General features: G+C 44.1%; 1 protein-coding gene across 1 annotated transcript in view; it reads left to right on the top strand.

The window, feature by feature from the left end:
• SLC12A8 (solute carrier family 12 member 8) overlaps window positions 1-20,452 on the top strand; it is a 110,769-nt gene that overhangs the window by 69,630 nt on the left and 20,687 nt on the right. The window contains exons 6-8 of the mRNA XM_016200159.2: window positions 7,914-8,001; window positions 9,837-9,924; window positions 16,786-16,932. Of these exons, the coding sequence (XP_016055645.2) occupies window positions 7,914-8,001; window positions 9,837-9,924; window positions 16,786-16,932 (323 nt within the window). The remainder of the gene's footprint in view (window positions 1-7,913; window positions 8,002-9,836; window positions 9,925-16,785; window positions 16,933-20,452) is intronic.

Genomic DNA, 20,452 nt, shown 5'->3' with positions numbered 1-20,452 from the left:
TAAAGCCCTGCTCCTAATTTCGTATTTATAACTCTATATTGTTGAAAAGTTTTAGACCCCATAGAACCTGGATCCTGCCATGGGTTCTACTATTAATCCATTTTGAAAATGAGGAAACAAAGACACAGAGAGGTTATTTCCCCAAGGTGACCAGACAGTATGTGGTGAACCCCACTGCTTCCTACGTACTTTGGGGAGGATGCTGGAAGAGAGGTCTGGAGCTGCCTCCAACCCAGAAGACAACAAATCTATTTGATTCCTGGCATTTGAATGTCCATTATTTGACACTGTCTCTCTCAGCAGAATCTCTAAGGCATTGTTAGGCTGAGGACTGACAAATTCTGCCTCCAAGAATAGAGTGAAGAAGGAATTAAAGGTTCCTACAAGAAGAACTAAACGAACAAACCAATAAGCCACATGTGGAGAAGGAGTGGGGTTTCGAAATCAGGTGCAAGGTGAAGAGGGGCTCCCAGAGTCCTTAGGAAGCCAAGGGATTTGTGAGTGAGGAATGGAGCCCATCCTTCCTGAGTGGACATTTGTTTAGCACCTACTAGGTGCCAAGCTAGTTCATTCTAACTTTACAACAGTCCTGAAAGGTAAATAATCTTATGCCTGTTTTCAGATAAGGTTCAGAGCTACCAGCCTCCAAACAGTATTTGGGAAAAAAAAGGGGGGGGGGCAACTGATAAGATTTGGTGCATGGTGGATGTTCTACCTTAATTAAAAAGAAAAATAACAAATGTATGCACTTAAAAAGAAAGAAAATAGGCAGCAGAGAAACAATTAAGCTATAAGTGGAAAGAGAAAATTAAAGGTTTCTAAGGACACAGATTTGGATTGAAACGCTCCCAGGAGAAAGCTTGGAAGTTTCTTGAGAAGGAATAAATAGTCCTTTATTGAACTACCAACAGAAACCAGAAAGCCAAGAAAAAATATTAGGCTTTTTCCTTCCCCTTACTAATTTTCATTTTCAGGAACAGAAAAAGAAAAAGAGAGAGAGAAAGAAAGAGAAGAAAAGAAAACGGTGAGAAGTAGGATTGTGATAATAGGCAGCAAGCTTTTTGTGCCCTGGTTGACTAAGGGAGCAGGCAGAAAAAGATGACCACTATCTGCAAATGTTGGTAAGGGGTTACCTGACATTTATACTGGTTACTTTAACCAAGAGCTTATTTCCGAGATGTACAATGGATCAGTTCCTTTCCTGGCCATCCTTGTCTGTCACCAGACCAGGCATTAGAGCCAGGGCACCAAGCCCAAGCCTCCTGTTACCTGGTGCAAGCCATCCAAACTATAGGCATAATGTCCGTGCCCAGGAGGCTGTGGATGGTGCTGGAGGTTTAGCCTCATAAACCTAACTAGTAAAGTAAACCCAACACCATCTTACTTATACGGTAAAGCTGAGACAAGACAGGCTAAAAGGCCGTCGAACTAGGGTAGAAGACCAAGTCAGAAGGCTTAAACCATATGAAGAGAGCTGTTTACCTGTCAGATGCTAACAGCTTGCTCCCTGATACAGGGAGAACTCTGGTTTGGGGTGAAGTGTTAACTGCTTCCTGGAACTGGCAGTGTCAGATCTGCGAGGAGGTGAAATGTCCTGGATCAGGCACAGAAGAATGCTTTGGAACTGGTGACGGTTATAAATATAATCGTGCAGGTTATAACTGATCAGGTCAGCCTTCTTGTGGGGGCGGTGACTCCAAATTAATCATGCAATTACTCTGTTTTAAAAAAGGAAATCCAAGAAAAGCATGGGTGTTAGGATGAAATGCAGAGACTAGATGATGTAGTGGAAAGAACACCGACTTGAGATCAGGAAACTTGCAGATTAGTGCTGGTTCTGCTGGCAATTAGCTCAAACACTAGGGCAGAGTCACTTTTCTTCTTTGGGTCTCAGTTTCCTCATCCGAGGAAATAAAAGGTTGGAGAAGATGATCTGTACCTAGATAGCCATTGAAAACAATTTTAAGGACCCTGCTGAGAAAAGTGTAAAGGTCAAATAGTAATTACAAAACAGACAGTGTTGCCCAAACTGTGTTTCATGGAACACTAATAATGAATAGTGTTTTTTTAATTATTTTTAATTGTTCAATTGTCAAAATAAGTTTTGGGAAACACTGTGCTATACTTGTCTTCTTAGAGATGGACAATGAAATTAGCACATTACAGGCACTGGTAAGTCTGGCAGTTAAAACCTTGCTAAGCTTTTTAAAAAAACCTGTAATATTGTGTTTGTAAAACATCCGGACACTAATGCTCTGGGAAATCGTATCCATTCTGTGACACCCACCCGAAATCTAGCTCTAACATTAGCAATAACATTTTTAAATTGCACCAGAAGCAGAAAGAAAGCAAACTTGAGAATCTTTGACGAGCCTGGGCAAAACATACTAAATCAAAGTAATTCTTTCTAGATCTAACTGGCAAGCAAGACATTTATAATTCACCAGAACTAGAGATAATCTGCTCAAGAATCGTGTAGTCAAACAAGGGCAAAGTTCTGGAAGCAGCAGCTGCAGCGTGCCAGCCAATCTAACGTATGACAGATCACCCAGTTACCCTCGCAAGCGTCACCCACACGGTTTCCTGTCTGGAGTACAAGTTGCCTCCATTTCCTTGTCTCTGGCGTTTCATGTCTGTGCTACCAACTATCTTACTTTCTGGCTTTTCTCAAAGGCCAACTGTCTAGGCTACCTGGATCTGGCCCATTCCTGAGGGTGGCCTGTGTCAGTGCTGGTCCCCCTCTCCTCCCACTGACCAGGATCAAAGCGAACTCCACACCAGGCCAGGGAGTAGGACCTACAAAGGTTGGGTCATTGACTGTGTAAGGAACTGTGGCAGAGGAGACCAGGGCATTTGTTATGAAGACAGAACCTGTTCGGAAGCAGGAAACAATTAGGGTTAATCAATCATTTTCCTACACAGAAGGGTATATTACAGCGGCGGAGTTTGCATAGGTCTTCATTTATTAACTTTTGTAAATCATCTGAAGGAAGGTGTACAGAATGACATGGCAAAGAATAAATAGCAGGAGGTAATCTCACAGAGCTGAATGAACTGCCAGGGCTTGGGGGCAGAGTGAGGCCTTGCAGTGGGAGGCAATGTGGGCAGGCAGGTGAGGCTCCAGTCAACGTGGTGACGGGCGGGAATGTTGGCAGGGGGTCAGACTGGGGAGGTCCAGAAGGGGTAGTGATAGAGTTAGTGGGGCTTAGGGGTCAGGTAAACATGGAGATTTGGCCAGGGGTGCCCTTGGCACCAGATTGTTCTACCCCTTGAGCAGAGCCTCAGCAACAGGACCTGGTCCCAGGAGTGCTGATCAGAGTAAGGCACGTCCTGGGCATGCCTTTTTTGATCCAAATAAGTCCTGATCATGATAAAAAATAAAATAGTACAGGGATACTTATGATATATAGCAAGTCTCCCACCCACTCCTTACCATTCTAAGTTCCCCACCATAGGGGCAACCACTTTTAATCAGTTTTAGAATTTTGGGAGTTAACTGTATATCACCAAACCATTTGCCTATACCTGTACCTTGATTAATCAGTCAGGTATAATCAATCGATTCCATGCTAAGAAATAGGAGAGTTTAGCTTACTTACATATTACTCCATCCAATTCCCAATTTTTGAGTTATATTTTAATTTTTAGTTCTTTTTGGTTACCTTTATAACTTTATTATATTTTAATTTATCAATTCTAGGCTAGATCCTTTCACTCCTTATTGTTGGTGTGGGAAATTGATTCTTTGTTGTGTTTTAAGATTAATGTATTACTTTAGTTATCTCAAGGGAATATCCAAGTTTAAGGGAATCTGTATAATCCTTTTATATTTGCATTTTAGACCAATGTCAGGGAAGCCATAACAAGTTGGCTATTAGCAGGTGAGTGGACAAAAATTTCATGAAAACTGTAGTTTACAACAAACAGTTTCACACACATACATTCAAATCTATTGAAAAAAATTTTTATCTTAAGCTTACAAGTCAACAGTCTTCATAACTTCAAAGAAAAACTGCTCAATATTTTTGGAAATTTCCTTGCTCTTCTTAGCAAACAGTTAGAAACTCCCTTTTATGATGACAAGAACAAATATAGAGTTAACTTAAAATGTATTGTAACTGGTATATAAATATTTTCTACCTTTTTCTTTATCTACCTAACAAACTTAATGGTTAGTTCTTCTTTCAATTTTTCTTATTAAACTAATTGAAGGTTGTAACATTCAAGCCAGTCCTGAGTGAGAATCATGGGGCTTACATTTTGTTTTCCACAGCGTAACAACAAAAATATTAGTGTTCTTTCTCCTCCCTCTACTCATCTTCCCTCTTTTCACTTCCTAATATTGGTTAGCTATAGCTTCCCTTTCACTTCACCAAGCTAGGTAATATTTGCATTCTGTTTTGTAGCTATAGTTATGTCCTGTGTGCTTTGTCTATAGGTCAGATTTTAGGAGGTAAAAACAATTCACATGTACACTATTGTGACTATGTAGCTATTGTTCATGGAAGAGCAAAGTAGTTGCTAGAATTCCATTCCTTTTGCTGTGATGATGATGCAGTCCTTGTGCCACTTAGGGGAGAATGTTCCTAATATCAGCCAAAAGGGTTAATTTTTCTTAAATTTCAATGGTTATTTAAAATGTCACACTTACTTTATATTTAGACCTTGATTTTCTTGTTTACTTTTCCTGGAGTTTCAATAACCATTTTTTTTCTTATTGCCGAAATATATAGTAAACATTCTTAAAATCATTCAGTTTGTTCATTGTATTATCCATTGTGTTGACTTTAATTTTTATCAAGAGGCATCCCTCTTGGGGTCTTTATCCTTCAGCTTCAATCCCTGCTGTCCTCTCTGTTGTACAGCTGTTATTCTGGAAGTTTACTCCAGTCCTGTGTTATCACGATTGTTTTCTGAATCTCATGTTTTCCTCCTTTATGGTTTATATCCTCATTTTGCTGGAGTATATGCTTTTGTACCTTCCTCAGAAACGGTATGTGGAGATAACTTTTCTGAGCCCTTGTTTGCTTAACTTCACTTTGACTTAATTGTTAATCTGGCTAAAATTCTAATTTCAAATTAATTTTTCCTCAGAATTTTAAAATCAGTGCTCCATTGTTTTCTGTCATTCAGTGTTGCTGATGAGAAGTCTCAATCACTCTAATTTTTGTTCTGTTGTAGGTGTTCAGTTTTTATCTTTGAAAATATTTAGGATTTCTCCTGATGCATGTAGGTGTGGGGGGGTTTTTTTGGTGGGTTTTTTTTTTTTTTTGATTCTTTGTATTGTCTGCTTTATAGGATATGTCAACCTGAAGACATGTCTTCTTCAGTTTGAAGACATTTATTTCTATTACTTATCTGGTTATTTTATTTGTTTGTTTTCTCTGTTTGCTTTTTCAGGATCTCCTATTAGTTGGATGTTGCAACTCCAAGGTTTCTCCTCTATTGTATTCTTTGCTCAAATTTTCTACCCCTTCATCTTTCTGTTCTAAGTTCTGGAATATTTACTCAACGGTATCTTTTAGATCTTTATTACATTTTTAATTTTAGTGGTCATGTTTTTAATATTCAAAAGTTCTTTCTTGTTCTTGGATTATTTTTTGTTTTTCATGGCAACTTTCTTTATAGATAGAATATTTTCTTGGATGTGTCTGGAGCTACTAATTAATGTTCCCTTCAAAATTCTCTTCTGTGTCCTGATTTTTATGTTTCTTCCAGCCCAGGTTGTTCTATTTTTATCAAGCATGTGTTTGTGTGTTTGTTCCTGGTTTTCATCACACAGCTGGCAATCTTTGGTTGCTGGCGTGGATTCCCTGCTGTAGTGCCTGTGGGTCTGTTTTCCTGATGGGGCTCCCTCTTCATGGGAAAGTAGACGGCAGCACATTTGTGAGAATGGCTGGTTCTGAGGAGGGCTCCATTTGGGGTGCAGACATCCGCACTAGCAGCCTTGGTTTTCCTTGGGCAGTTTATTCAAATCCTCTAGAGGAGCATTCCAAAGCTTTCTGTTCCTTCCCTTTCACTCTTTATCATTATCTGCATTTTCTGTGTTCCAGACATTGTCGGAAACCTTTCATCTACTTAAGACTCCCTGTCCCAATCCTCTTTGCTTATGGGCTTGTATTCATTTTTCCCCTTTACTACCCTTTCATTGGACCTTGGGAGGGAGGGGAAGCAGAGGAAAGAAAATGTGCCTAACATGCCATTTTAAACAAAAAGTCCTTTAAGAATTATTTTTCCCTCATTTCAAAATGATTACTGTAGAAAACTGAGAAAATATAGATAAGTAATAAAATGAAAAGAGATGTTTTTTCATCACCCAGAAATAATATTGTCAACATTTTAAAACATGTTCCAGTTCCTTTTCCTATGCGTCTATTTATGTGTGATTATTTTTTACAATGGGATCATACCATATGTTCTGTTTTCTAATATGCCTCTGAAAACAAAACAATACCTTTTAAATATCTTTCCATGTCACAACATATTCCTGACAATATTGGTGACCTGGTATTTACTGAAAGATGTATCATCATTTACTTAGCCCATCTGCTATTTTTAGACATTAGGTTTTTTTCTAATTTGCACCATTGTAAAAAAGCATTTATAGACATTTTTGGCTAAATTTTTACTCACATCCTTGACTATTTACTTAGGATAAAATCCTAGTAGTGGAATTGCTGGGTCAAAGTATTGCTGGGCCCCAGGGTTGGTCCAGCCTTCAGGGTCATCTGTGAAACAGCCCCACACTAGCTCTCTGGCCCCAGGCTCTCCCTTAACTCCTCGCTCCACTTCACTTGAGCTTCTGTACATATTACCACAGAGGTGGGAGAGCATAATTTCTGGAGTCAGACAGATCAGTGTTGAATCATGGCTTTTACCACTTAGTAAATGTGTGGCCTTAGGCTATTTTAATTAACCTCTTTGAGTACTAGTTTCCTTTTCCATAAAACGGGAAATAATTCTACTCTTCTGATGTGGCTGTTGTGAGGATTAAACTAGATAAAAATGCATGTAGAGCACTTAGCACAGGCTTTGTCAGGTTGAAAGTGTCCATAAATCCATAATGATGGGGTTAGTCCATTCCTCCCCCTGAGCCATGCAGCTCGTCCTTCAAGGCCACGCTGGAGATGCACCCACCCTCTGCGAGGCTTTCCTGACCAAGAAAGGGCTGGTAGAGCTCTGTGGGCTGGACCCGCATTTGATGTTCAGAGCACACTGCTTTCCCCTGTGTGTGTGTGTGTGTGTGTGTGTGTGTGTGTGTGTGTGTGTGTGTGTACAGAGGTGAGCAACTCCCCTCCTCACCACCCCCACGGTGCTGTCTCCCCCATCATTACTAATTGCTTTTCAGAAGTGTTCTTGGGAATAGCTGTGATGTAACTCAGTGTTGGTAGGATCAGGATTGGTCTTGAATTTGTTTAGAGCCTTTGGCAGCTCAGCAGGTTTGAATGTGGTCTCTGGCTCTGACTATTGGGTGGGACTTGCCCCCAGGACACCTGAACCCCAGTGTAGACGATGGACAGCAGAGGCAAGGAACTCTGTTGAACGCGCTGCAGTGGGAGGTTTGCTGAAGCTGAGCCTCTCCAGGGTGTTGACCAGTGGAAGGCAGAGCTCAGCATATGGCCTTGGGACCTTTGTGCAGCCTGCCAGATGCCTCCCTCGCCCGCATTACTTTGCACTGGGCTATAAGATGCTTTTGTAGCCAGTAGCGTTTTCCTCAGCATCGCTCAACCCACAAAGGTCCCTTTCATGCCCCTGGATGCCTCCCCAGTTGCCAGGGGAGATTGTGAAGCAAGGTTTGCAGAGCTGCAGATGGGAGGGCTGGCCAAGGGATAGCTTCCAGGAGGCGACCTGAGGAGGGCAAGGTGATTGGTGGCGTGCCCTGCTCACCCCTTTCCCATCTGGATGTCTTTCAGGAGTCATGGCTGGCTTCAACATGGGGGGTGACCTCAGGGAGCCTGCTGCCAGCATCCCCCTGGGCTCCCTAGCAGCTGTTGGCATCTCGTAAGTTCCCCTCAGTGGCATTTGGCTGGAGAGAGGAAGAGAAAACTCCAGGCCAAAGAGGGGCTTGCCCCTTTGTTCTGAGAGTGCCTGACTCTGACCAATCTATTTCATATTCCGATCCTCCTTTTAATGCTCAGCGGGCTGGAAAATTCAAGTCTGGTGGGTTCAGATGACTGCCCTTTCATACACCCTGCCTGGGAATGCGGGAAGTGTCACTAACACAGACCCATTCCTTTCTTCCCTTTCTCTTCAGCCTCCTGGCCTCTCCTCCTCCCCACCCCCATTTTGAATTTGGGGATTTTTTAACCATTGAGTTTCCAGGATCATTGGAGAGAGCATAAGGATGAAGGGTTTTGCAGTCAGATTAGGATTTGCATTTTAGCTATACTGCTGATTGTGTGACTTTTTAAAAGAACCCTTACTCAGCGGATATTTTTTCCATTGCTTTTTAGAGAGAGTGGAAGGGAGGGAGGAATGGGGGGGGGGAGAGAGAGAGAGAAAGAGCTATATGAGAGAGACACATCAATTGGTTGCCTCCTGCGCATGCCTCGATGGGGCCAGGGATCAAACCTGCAACCCAGGCACATGCCCTTGACTGGGAATCAAACTTGAGATGCTTTGGTGCTCAGGCCAATGCTCTAACCAGTGAGCGAAACCAGCCAGGGCTGGCTGCGTGACTTTGGACCATTTATTTACTTCTCTGAGACTTCTTTTTTTTTTCCTCCTGTGAAATGGGGATGATTGAAAATATGTGGGCCCCATAGATTGTGGAGGAGATACTGTGTGTAGAGGCACATAGTAGGTACTTAGAGACTGGTCTTTCTTCCCCCAGCTAGCCTCCCTGCACCACCCCAAGGCTGTCCTGGGTTTGTAGGTCACACTGCACCACCCACGCACATAAGCAGGCTGGGTGACCTTGGGCCTGTTTCTGACCTTTTAGAATCTTTAGATTTTCTTGCTGTACCATGAGAAAAAGGCTTCATTGGGTAGGTGTGAAAGGCAGTGAGATTGGAGACACCACAATAACATGAAAGGTTAAATGTGCCTGCATTATTTAACCGTGACATTTATGAATATTAACGTATGTATTTCACAAATGCTGAATTTCCTCGTAGCTTACTGTCCTGACACTGTTGCTTTTAGCCAGGCACAGAGCACCCATCTATTTTATGCTAAATAGGGCAATCAATCATATTGGGAAGATGATGAAGCCAACAAAGAGAGTTGGGAAGGAAAGAAAAGAAAGAACTTGTCTTGTTTTGGTCATAGCTGAGAGGTTCCAGGAGGAACCTTTGGCCCATCCTCTCACTGCCTAGATGGGAATGAGGCCACAGGGATCAAAGGACTTGTTCAAGGTCACAGGGCATCTGGGGGTGGAGCCAGGACACTGCAGGTCTTTTACACTTGTCTTGGCTGTCTACCATCTAGGAGCCAAAGAACAGCAGGGCTTAGAGGCTGTCTATCATCCAGAGCCAAAGATCATCAACTTGTTCTTGCGGAATGAAGGGGTGGGCTGCTCATCAAGTCTGGCCTCAGTCCTGGCAACCTAGAGGCCATCTGGGCCTTCCCCTCCCCCCCCAACATGCTTTGTGTGTTTTTCTTTACTGTGAAAAAGAGACAGAACAATGATACTTTCTTTTTGCTAAGAAATGTGCTATAGAGAAAGAGTGTGGAAGGTGCCCCCCAGGTGAACTAGGGAGGCTTCATGACCGGCCTTTCTCTTTCCTTTGAGTCAAGTCCCCCTGGGAACCAGGAGGCTGAGTGGAGCGAGTTGGAATGGAGTTGGCCAAGGCTTGGGGTGGGGAGGGTTTGCTCTGCTCTTGGGTGTTTTGCAGGTGGTTTCTGTACATCGTCTTTGTCTTCCTGCTCGGCGCCATCTGCACCAGAGAGGTCCTTCGCTATGACTTCCTGATAGCGGAAAAGGTGGGTGAGTCCTGCACTGACCGAGGGCTCCGTGTGCCAGGACACTTATTTGTTCCCATCAACAAATGGCAACCTGCCCTTTGCAGTCCTGCCTGGGAATCCACGTAGTCTTGGGCCCAGGACAGAAGGATGGGGGCAAAAACACAAAAAAGGTACAGGGTCTTCTATGGATCCCTAGAAACAGATAAGAACACCTGTAAAGGCATGTGCAACCAGGTGACTAAATAGGGGGGCGGCAGGGAGTCAGGACAAGAACAGAATCTGTTTACCTGAAATCCCCAGCTCAACCAGCCCTTCATTTTTGCCAATAGCCTCAGCTGCCACCCTGAGCAGAAGGTGCTGCTCACAGGGAGCAGGTAAGGAGGTGGCTGATGGACAGACAGGAGGGCAGCAAGGCGGAGGGAGATGGAGGAATCCCAGTGCCAGGGCAGAGCCTGGGGGAGGCAGGGCAAGAGGCCCCTTGTCCTCTGAGAACCCTGACCCCTTGGGAGGGGGTGGACCAGATGGATTTGGCTGGAACATCTTTATTTCTAGAGCTGAACTTCCTACCCTGAGAAGACGGGAATTCCTCACGTTCCACAGCCACCCCTTAGCAGGCTGGAGGTCAGGTGAAGGTCAAGGACACTCATTTGGCACCTCTGGGACCCAGGAGAATGAGATTGCCAAACACTTTTCTGGAAATCCCCCAAAACTCCTACCTTCCCTTAAGTTCTTGGAGGGAAGTGAACCCTGCAATTTCCATCACAGAGAAATGTAGTAGGCTGGGAACTTTTCTTCCTCAGTTAACTCCTGAGTATCACTGCTCATATTTCTGGAGAAATGGCCCTTTCCTTTTGGAGAGGCCTTGCTGATCTTCAAGGGGGTGGGGCACACTGCTTGGGGCAACCCCAGGGTAGGAAACTCTAACTTTTGGAGCTACATTTGGCTTGGTTTACACACTATCCCAGGCTTCTTTTTAAGGCTTGTAGACGCTGATGTAAAGGTGATGTTTGTTTTCAGGGGTCGTGACCTTACCTTGGAGGCAGGTTTTGAAAGGGGTGGCAGTGAGAGCACTGTCACCCACCTTCCAGGGCCCAAGGTTTCAGAGCCCCATCGAGAAGGTTACTCTCGGAAGGAATCCATGGCCCTCGTTTATGCCTACATGCCTGCTTTCATCTTGAGTTTCATCTCCCAGGGGCCTTTTCTCTAATTGTGGAATGAAAAGCTTGGCTGCATTAAAGGAATTAAAGGCCTCGAGGAGCAGCAATTCCTCTGACCAGGAGAGGTGCCTGCTGCTGGCTGCAAGTGCCAGTGGCCAGCTAGCTCTGCCTGCTTCTAAGGCTGGGTCCTTTCTAGTGGCTTGCCTCTCAGAGGTCCTTTCAACCGTCAGAGACTCTGATCTAGATGGAATAAGGCAAATTATCCACTGGGCTGGGGCTCCTCTCTCCCCTCCCTCCCCTGCTTTGTGGGGAAGCTAAGAATGGGTGTGTGGGAGGGCAGGCAGCCTGTATCCAAGGAAGGCCACCACAGCAAGAGAGTAAAAACATCTCTGTGAACAGCATGGGAGAACTTCTGAGGGTAGAAATTCCACCACTAATAGCAGAAACATCCAGGGGGAAGCTTGTTGGGAATGCCACCTGTCCCAGACAGTGAAACAGCTAGGCAAGTACTTGGCTGGTTGGAAGCATGTGCTAAACCATGCCTGGCAATAATATGTTGGAATGTTGTTATGCACACACCAGGATGAGAGGTGGAGAGTTAGTTTTTGGAGAGGATGAGAGACCGCTTCCTGGAATAGGAGCTGTAAAGCCTAGAAAGAAAGAAAAGATACTGTTCTTGGTTCTCAGTAGCAGATGGGCTGGTGCAACAAGTAACCAACCAGGGCAACACCAACAGAGCAGCTCCCTGGTGTGCCCTCCACAATGAGGACCACGCAGGAGTTTCCCTTAAAGCCTTAAACCTTGGCTTTTCTCCTTTCCTGCTCTTTGGTGTCCCACCCTGGGACTGGCTTGGCTGTGATAGCCGGTACTATAACCAGGCAGTAAGTTGGGCCACAGACAATTTTACTAACAGTCCCCAGAGAATGGGAGGGTGCAATGTATAGACGTTGGAAGGTACAAATGCCTGCTCTTACGTAGTCACTTGATAGAGCCTACCACCCTGATGTGGTTTTAATGAACTGTTCGCCTGGGCTTCACATCTTAGCTGTGGTCTCGGTCCTGAGCCTGTCCATCTCTGAGCTTTCCTGAGTCCTGGGGCAGTAAGGCCTCTTGGTCTGGTCTGTGTGCTCAGAGGGTCTCACCTCTGGTTGCAGAGCAGGCTGGGCCTCCAGCGTACACCCCTCGGGATGGTTCTCACTAACCTCTTCCAGGCATGTCTCCTTGCCTTGGGCACATTCCTCCAGCACAGTTACCTTCAGTGGCTACTGGCTGTGTTGGATTCTTTTCCACTGACCTGCAGCTGCTCAGCTCATCAGTTTCTCTCTGGGTTTCCTGCAGCCTCTCTGATGTATTTCTAATTATTTGGCTCCTCAGTCCACAGTTTCTCTAAGAATTTTCTTTTTTGCCTATGTCCCTGCTCCACAGGAACTTTTTTCTGGCTCTCAGGTGTCAGTCTCAGTAATGTTATACTTTCTAAAAAATCTGGAGTATGTTGTGGGTGGTGGCTCTATTTTAATCTATGCAAAGCACAGTACCTGGTACCGGGCAGGTGCTTATTAAAGTCTAATGCAATCCCAATATTATTCAGTTTTACAAAAAGGAATTCATAAAGAGCAGATATTAGAAGGGGTAAAGTTAAATAAATTAAATGATTGTTTCAGAATAAAATTGTATACAGTCCAGGAAAAAAACCCACCCAACTGTTCTTTACACATCAAAAAAACACACAAGTCCTTTAGGGGGCCTGGGGCTTGCTAACAAGCAAAGTAAGAATAGACTAAGTAAGAAAAATACCCCAACAGCATATTTATTAAAAATGGGGTATCCCACAGAACAAACTCTAGTCATTCTTGGCTGTGACAGGCATGGTTTCGTGTGTTCACAAGTTGTACATGGGAAGACAGGGTGGGGCAGGGCTCGTGGCTGGTGAGCGAGCCTAGCCAGGTGCTCCGCATCCCCCCCAGCCCGGCTGTCCTCTCTCCATCACCAACACAGTGCTGCCTCTCAGCAAGGAAGCAACTTCGTTTCCTTAGGGACAATGGCTACCAAGTGAGGGGGGATACGTGACTCAAAGTTGAGATATTAGCCAATTTGCTTAGTGAGGACAGTAAGAGAACCCAGAGCTATGGAAATGGGATGTGAGTGAAAACTAGGGGCCTGTTGAGACATCGCTGTAGTAATAGATTTGGGATTGTAAGGGTTTAGGATGTACTCCTTGATAATGTCGAGGGGCCACAGGAATGAGATGAGGCAGAATGAGCACCTTACAAGTGACTTCATATTCAATCCTTCAAGAGAAAGGGGCAGTCAGTGGATTGGTGGGATCTCTTAATGAATGCAGCTCCATAGGAGCTGGGACAAAAATACCAAGAGCGTAGAGAGAGAATTAATGATTTTCTCTAGTAGTTACTGTAAAAAGAAATGAGGGCAGTTCACACCCCAGATAGTATTTTGGAAAGATAGAGAGGTTTTTGTGATGGCTCAAACAGGTGTAGGACAGAAAGGCACCTGCTCAAATAAAGTCTTATTTCTACCTCCACTGGCACAGTTAGCAAGTTTGCAGTGCCAAGTGAAGAGCAAAAGTCATTAACCTGTGCAAGGACTGGAAGCAAAGCCGTGTGGGTTACTGTTGCACCTATAAGGTCTTGCCCTGTGCCCGGCACTATACCAGGTGTATAACTTGTCCTCAGCAGATATTCCCTACATGGACAGATGGGTGACAGAAAGGAAGAGACAGGACTCAGGTGGGAAGAGATAGAATGGAATTTTTTTTATTTATCTAGATGTGAGGACCAACATTTCATTTATTTTTCAGAAAACTGGCTGAATGATAGTTTTATGTAAAATATTGGTGAGTGAACAGACTATTGTAAACACAATTGACAAATTGGACATAAACAAGTCACTGTACCTAGACAGTTCCCGCTCTGGCTACAGCCTGAGGGCTCTGCGGGAGTCCCAGGGAGTCACTGTGTCATGGCCTCCAGTGCCAGAAACTCATCGAGTTCCTGAGGTCAGTCCCAACACCAGAAGGACACTGGACTAGAAGGGCAGCCTCGCTTCCACTCTGAGTAAATGGATAGGCTTTATATGAAAAAAATATTTTAAACACAAATATGTATAACCTTTTTGATAAGAAGCAGTGAAATTTCTGCAAGGAGGTAACATGCCTGACTGGTCTGAAGAGCTCTGTGAGGGGAAAATGCAGAGAGTGCAATGTCCTGCCCAGTGGTCCTCACCTGGCTGCACATTAGAATCACCTGGGGAGCTATTGGAAAGCCAGCAATGTCTGTGCCCCACTCCGTACTGATCAAAGCAGAATCTCTGGGTGATTCTTATGTACACAGCTGGAATGGAGAACTACCGAGTTAGATTCTCAAAAAGCTTTGATCACATTTCATCACACAGTCTATGTATTTATAAAATCAGCATAGGATGCGTTTGGGAACAAAGACAGAAACAAAGGTTATAGATGAATGATTGCATCTCGGAGTGGCTGGGGGATTGACAATGAGACCAGTTTATCTAACAATGTTGCAAGACATCCAGGGCATGAGCCACAGTGAGGTTGTGAAGCTTCATGAATTCATTTGGCACTGGCTGGGCCTCTTTGCCAGAGTCTGTCAGGTGCAGTAGGGAGGGGACCAGCTCTGCTCCTGAGGAGCTTAGGGGTACACTGCAAGATCAGCCATGAGCATCACTAACTATACCACAGACGACAGTAAACTATATCAGGGCAGAAAAATAACAAAATGCCATCAGCATGCACAGAAAAATGTGATGGGAAACATTAGATGACATTAACTTCCTCTAGTAATAAAATGGTAAGTGAAGGGTAAGGGGTGGGACAGACACAAGAGACCTGTGACACTGAAGAAATAGGGACGATTCATAGGGGATAAGATGAAGTAATGCATGTCGGGAAAATAATCTCCATGGAATTAGGGACCAGGCAGGCTCTGTCATAGGCCTTAGTCATGTCCATCAAACCTCTGGCCTCCCTGACCATTTGGAGGTGATTCCATCTATGTGTGGTCTTAAAGGGAGTGAGACCCATTTAATATTACAGAAGCCCAAATGACTAGACCCTCTCTTGCCTGACCCTTTGTGGTCCTGGTAGGGCGTGTAACCTAGGCTATGCCCATTAGATGCTTCAAAGGTAACGAATGAGGCAAATAGAAAGGAACTGTGAGAATTCATCCACAGGGTAGCCAGGTGCTGGTAGCATCCTGGTCAAACTGTTCTTGTTCATGAGCCTGAGTGAGCCTCCAGGCTTAGGTTTTGCCTTTTTTCAAGCCTGATCCTTCAGCCTCCTGATGATTCTGTGACCCTTTAGTGTCCTACAAATATATTCTTAAAAATATATATTTCCCATCAAGAATCACGGCTGATGCTGGTTTCTGGAAAGAGGTCTGACCAGGGGCCGATGTTCTGTATAGTTTGATACCATTGATGTGGTGCACTGTAAATAAGAAAGTGAAAACATGGGGTCAGGTGAGTTTTCGTGGAGAAGGGGTAAGTGACAAAACTGGAAATTAAATCTAACCCATCGTAATCATTGGGCAAATGAGCACTTGGAATACACAGCTCTGATGACTGTGCCAAAAGTAAAGTAGAATGGAGAAGGGCAGCTCAAATAATCCAGAAAACAGAGAGACTTCCCTGTGGGTTCAGCTCAGGAGGTGAGGTGGACTCATGACAGAGCCTGTGACACAGCTGCATGGTGGACAGCACTTGTCTTTCACAAGCTGACACGAAGCAGAACAACTATACTCTCTCTTATTCTATCTGCTGTGCCTTGTGGGCCATAGGAGTCATGGATCCCATTCATTCATTCATTCATTCATTCATTCATTCATTCATTCATTCATAGTTATAGTTCTGTGTTGGCACCACATATACTAGGGTAAAGGAGACAGGAACCCTGTGGAAAGGAAGCCAATAGAGGAGCCGTGTACTAGGTGCCCTCAGTCTCACATTGAGGTGCTGCAGAGCCCCAGAGGCAACCACTATTGCGAGGGGGTTGGGGATGGCCACATGGAGGAGGGGAGGTTTGTGCTGAAGCTTGAAGCACAATTGGGATTTTAACAGACAGTGAGTAACGGTGTGGACAGAGGGTTCCAGCAGGCAGGGAAATCATGCTGACAAAGACTGAGTGTGCAGGGTACAGGGCTAGGGAGGTCACAGACCAGGAAGGCCTCATATGTCAGGGCAGCGGGAGCCATTAATATTTTTGCAGCAAAGACATTAATGGTCAGATTTGAGTTTAGGGAGGTCACTCTGGCAGATGCTTAGGGATGATTCAGTGTGGGCATTGCTTAGAGGCAGGAGGCCAATTAGCGTTGCTATTCGTCAGTGATTCTTAAAGTGTAGTCCCAGACCCTCAGCATCAGTATTACCTGGAACTTGTTGGAAATTCAGACCTATTGAGTCAGAAACTCTGAGGTGGTCTCCAGAAATCTCTTTTCACAGCCCTGCAGGTGAGTCAGTGCACAAATAATTTGAGAACCTCTGTGTGGTCCAGATAAGACATGATGGTGGCCCACAGTGAAATGGTGGCAATGTGAATGAAGTGGGGTGGGGCTGATGCCAGAAATGTGTCCAAGAGGTTGAATCTAGAGGACTTACGATGAGATGGGGTGCAGGTGGGTGGGTACCAGGGGAGCAGAAAGGGTCAGAAGCAGAGTATGGCACTGGGTAATGGAACTGCTTCCTCATATAGGTGTCCCTGGTGGGCTTCCTGTTCCTTTTGGGCTTATACATCTCGTCCCTGGCCTCGTGTATGGGAGGCCTTTACGGGGCTCCCCGGATCCTGCAGTGCATTGCCCAGGAGAAAGTGATTCCTGCACTGGCTGGTCTGGGGCAAGGGGTGAGTAACCTTTTTTTTGACAAATGTCCGTCTTGCTGTGAACCTGATTGTTGGCGAATAAATTGCTTAAGGCTCCCTGATTAGAGCTAGTGGTCAAGTTCTCCAGGGTGGGGAGACACACAATTGCAGAGGTCATCTCTCTCACCCTGTCCTCTGGCTGCCTTGGCTGGGGCCAGCGGGACAAAGTGCTGCTCATGTCACAGCCACCCAGGGCTGCTACCATGGAATCGCTGTTACAGAAACACCTTGGTCCCTGCACAGAGGGACAGGGAGTGCCACATCCTTTAATAACAATAAACTCGGGGTCCTCCAAGTTTAGCATAGAAGAAAGAATCTGTTGGCAAGGAGGGGTGCTGGTCCTGTGACTCTTAACTCTGCCCTGAGTTCACCTTCCCTTTGGGGTTGCTTTATGATGATTTCTCACACTTCTGGCCTCTGGGCTCCCTATTAATTATCATGACCCAAGCCTTAGCTGATTCACTATAGCTTGGTTGGGCCACAGAATGATCAAGGGAGACATTCCTAAAACTGAGGGGATGACAATAGAGAGGTAAACAGAGAGGACCCCACTTCCCAGTAATGAGGTTTGCAAGCTATAGTTCATTTCTGTGTTGTTGGAGCACCACAGAGGCCCGGCCCAACCCCTTTCCCATCTGGAGCCTCCCTCTGGGTTAGGGCCACGTGGTTGCAAGTCTTTAATTCTTCCCTTTCCCTTCCTCCACTTCTTATGCATCAGTCAGTGTAGGCTGATAGAAGTAATGGCTATTGTTTCTGTACCTTCTAGGTGGTATATGCCTTTTATTATATTTTAATTTCATTTCTTTTTATTAGGTAATATTTGCACAGGGTTCAAAACTGAAAGTGATGTAAAAGGTACACACTGAGAATTTTTTCTCCTGTCATAAACCTTTTTCTCTCTTTCCCTAACCACACCCATGCCCTATCTGTAGCTATTTTTATTAGTTTTTTTATGAATCCATCTCTCCTTTATTTTTATACAAAGATAGAGTTCGACATATACTGTTTTATGCCCTGCTTTTCTTCATTTACTATAGCTTAGAAATCTTATCTTCATATGGATGTAGAGAGAATTTCTCATTCTTCTTTCCTCATGTTGCTATACCAGAGTTTACTTAACCGGTTTCCTATGAATTGACATTTGTGTTCCTTCCAGTAAACAGAGCTACAAAGAATAATCTGTGTGTGTGCACGCCTGTGGACAGGTGTGTGTTTTGTATATATGCCGATATATCTATAGGATACATTTTTATGGGTGGGTTTGCTGGGTCAAAGGGTGTGTTTTTAATTTTAATAGATATTGCCGAAACACCTTCCATAGGATTTGTATCATTTTGTACTTCTACCAGCAATACATGAGAGTTCTGTTTCCCCACAGCCAGCACCACTCTTAGACTTGGGCCAAAAGACCTTGCTTTACAGGACTCTTTTCTGGTCCCTGGGGTAAGAAGTTCATGAGGTCAAGGGGACATGCCCACCTGGGTCCCATGCCCCGCTTCTACACCATGGTCCAGGTACACTGCACCTTGGAATTCCCTGCCCACATCCAGGGTCTGTAAGGGCTGCTTCCCTAGGCCTGTCCTCTCCAGGGCCAGGGTGTAGGCTGAAGTCCACATGTGGATGTGAGATCCCTGCAGTGTAGTCTGGGAAGGGGAGGGGCATGGCTGTGAGCTGGAGGCTGTGCATGGCCATCCCCCAGTGAGGAACTCTGAGGAGTGCGAGAACGCTAAACCAACCTTCCCGGTCGTCCTGCAGGTGTGTTTGCCAAGGAAAGGCTAGAACAAATGTGATCTAGCAGTTTGATAGCTTGGTTTATAATTGCAAATATTTAGACTTAGGTGTGTGGACTGTCATTTGCACACTTGCCCCAGGCATCACAGTGTTAGCAATGAACTTGTCCACAGCTCACTGTCAAATGTGAATTATTGCCCATTGTGTAGTGAGAAATGGCATCTTAGGATATTTGTAGTTTGTGTTACTCTTATTATGAATGAGGTTGAACATTTTTCCTCAAAGAGTCATTTGTATTTTTTTCTTCTGTGATTGTTGGTCTTTTTCTTCTCAATTGCTAGAAGCTTTTTCTTTGTTAGGGAGATTAATTTTTGTGATACGTATTACAAATTTTTTTTCTAATTTGTCAGTTGCTTTTGAACTTTGAAACCTTTTTTCAAAGCTTCTTTACATATGATTAAATTTTATTAGTACATTTTTATTGGGAAGAGAAGAAACTTTAAAATTTTTTAAGATTTATTCAATATACAGAAAAGATCAGGAAACCAACACAAATAGTTTAAAGATTAACTGTGAAGTGAACATCTTTGTAATCACCACCCAAGAGCACTGCCAGCCCCTGGATGCCACCCTCTACACGCCCTCTCTGGTCAGAGCCCCATCCCTCTCACTGTGGAGCTACTGTCTGACTTCTGTGATAATAATATTTTTTACTTTCTTTGTAGTTTGCTCAGGAGTTGACAAAGTTTTTCTGAAAAGTTCCAAACAGTAAATATTTTAGGTTTTTTTAGGCCCTACGATCTCTGTCATTCTAGCTCAATGACAACTCAACTCTGTCATTGTAGCTCAGAAGTTGGCACAGATAACACCAATGGGGTAAGTGAGGCTGTGTTCCAATAAACTCCAGCTATGGGACACTGAAATATGAATTTCACATAATTTTCATGTCACAAAATATTACTCTTCTTTTGATTCCGCCCCCCCCCCCCAGCTGTTTAAAACTCTAAAACCATTCTTAGCTCTTGAGCATACATAAACAGATGGTAGCCAGATCTGGCCCAAGGGTCATAGTTTGCCAGCTCCTGGTTTACTCCATATGCATCTCTAAACAAAATAATTTAATTCTGTTTGCTCTTTAACTTAGTATTGATGTGACATGCTTCTTTCACTCCACATTAAGTTTATGAGATTCATCCACGTGTTAGCTCGTAGCAGCAGTTTGTTTATTATGATCCCTATACGGCATTTCCTCATTGCTACAGTTTATTTATCCATTTGGCTGTTGATGGACATTGGGGTCATTCCAGTGTGGAACTGTTACAGACAGTGCAGCGAAGGTCCTTGTGCTGGTAAACAGGCGCACATGTAGAGATCTTCCAGACGACACCCTTATTAGTGCAATTAATACCTGGAAGGTATGTGTATCTTCCCTCACTAGAGAACACCAAAATCTTTTCCCAAAGTAGTTATGCCAATTTATACGTCTTTTTCAGCTGTGGATAAGCATTCCTGTTTCTCTATGTTCTTGCCAATATTTGATATTATTAAACTTAATTTTTGCCCATCTGGGGTGATGGTATCTCACTATGGTTTTTATTTTCATTTTCCTGATTACATAATGAGATAGGGCATCTTTAATATGTTTAATATGTTAAACATAATAATGAGCACTTTTTCCCCTTATTATTTTAGTGAGTTGTCTGTCTTTTTCTAATTATTTTGTGGGGATTTTTTTGGTATATTCTGGCTGACCCTTTGGCCATTATATCGG

This window comes from Miniopterus natalensis, chromosome 6 (genome assembly GCF_054644295.1).
Source record: "Miniopterus natalensis isolate mMinNat1 chromosome 6, mMinNat1.hap1, whole genome shotgun sequence".
NCBI lineage: Eukaryota > Metazoa > Chordata > Mammalia > Chiroptera > Miniopteridae > Miniopterus > Miniopterus natalensis.
This window is presented reverse-complemented; position numbering and strand designations above follow the sequence as displayed.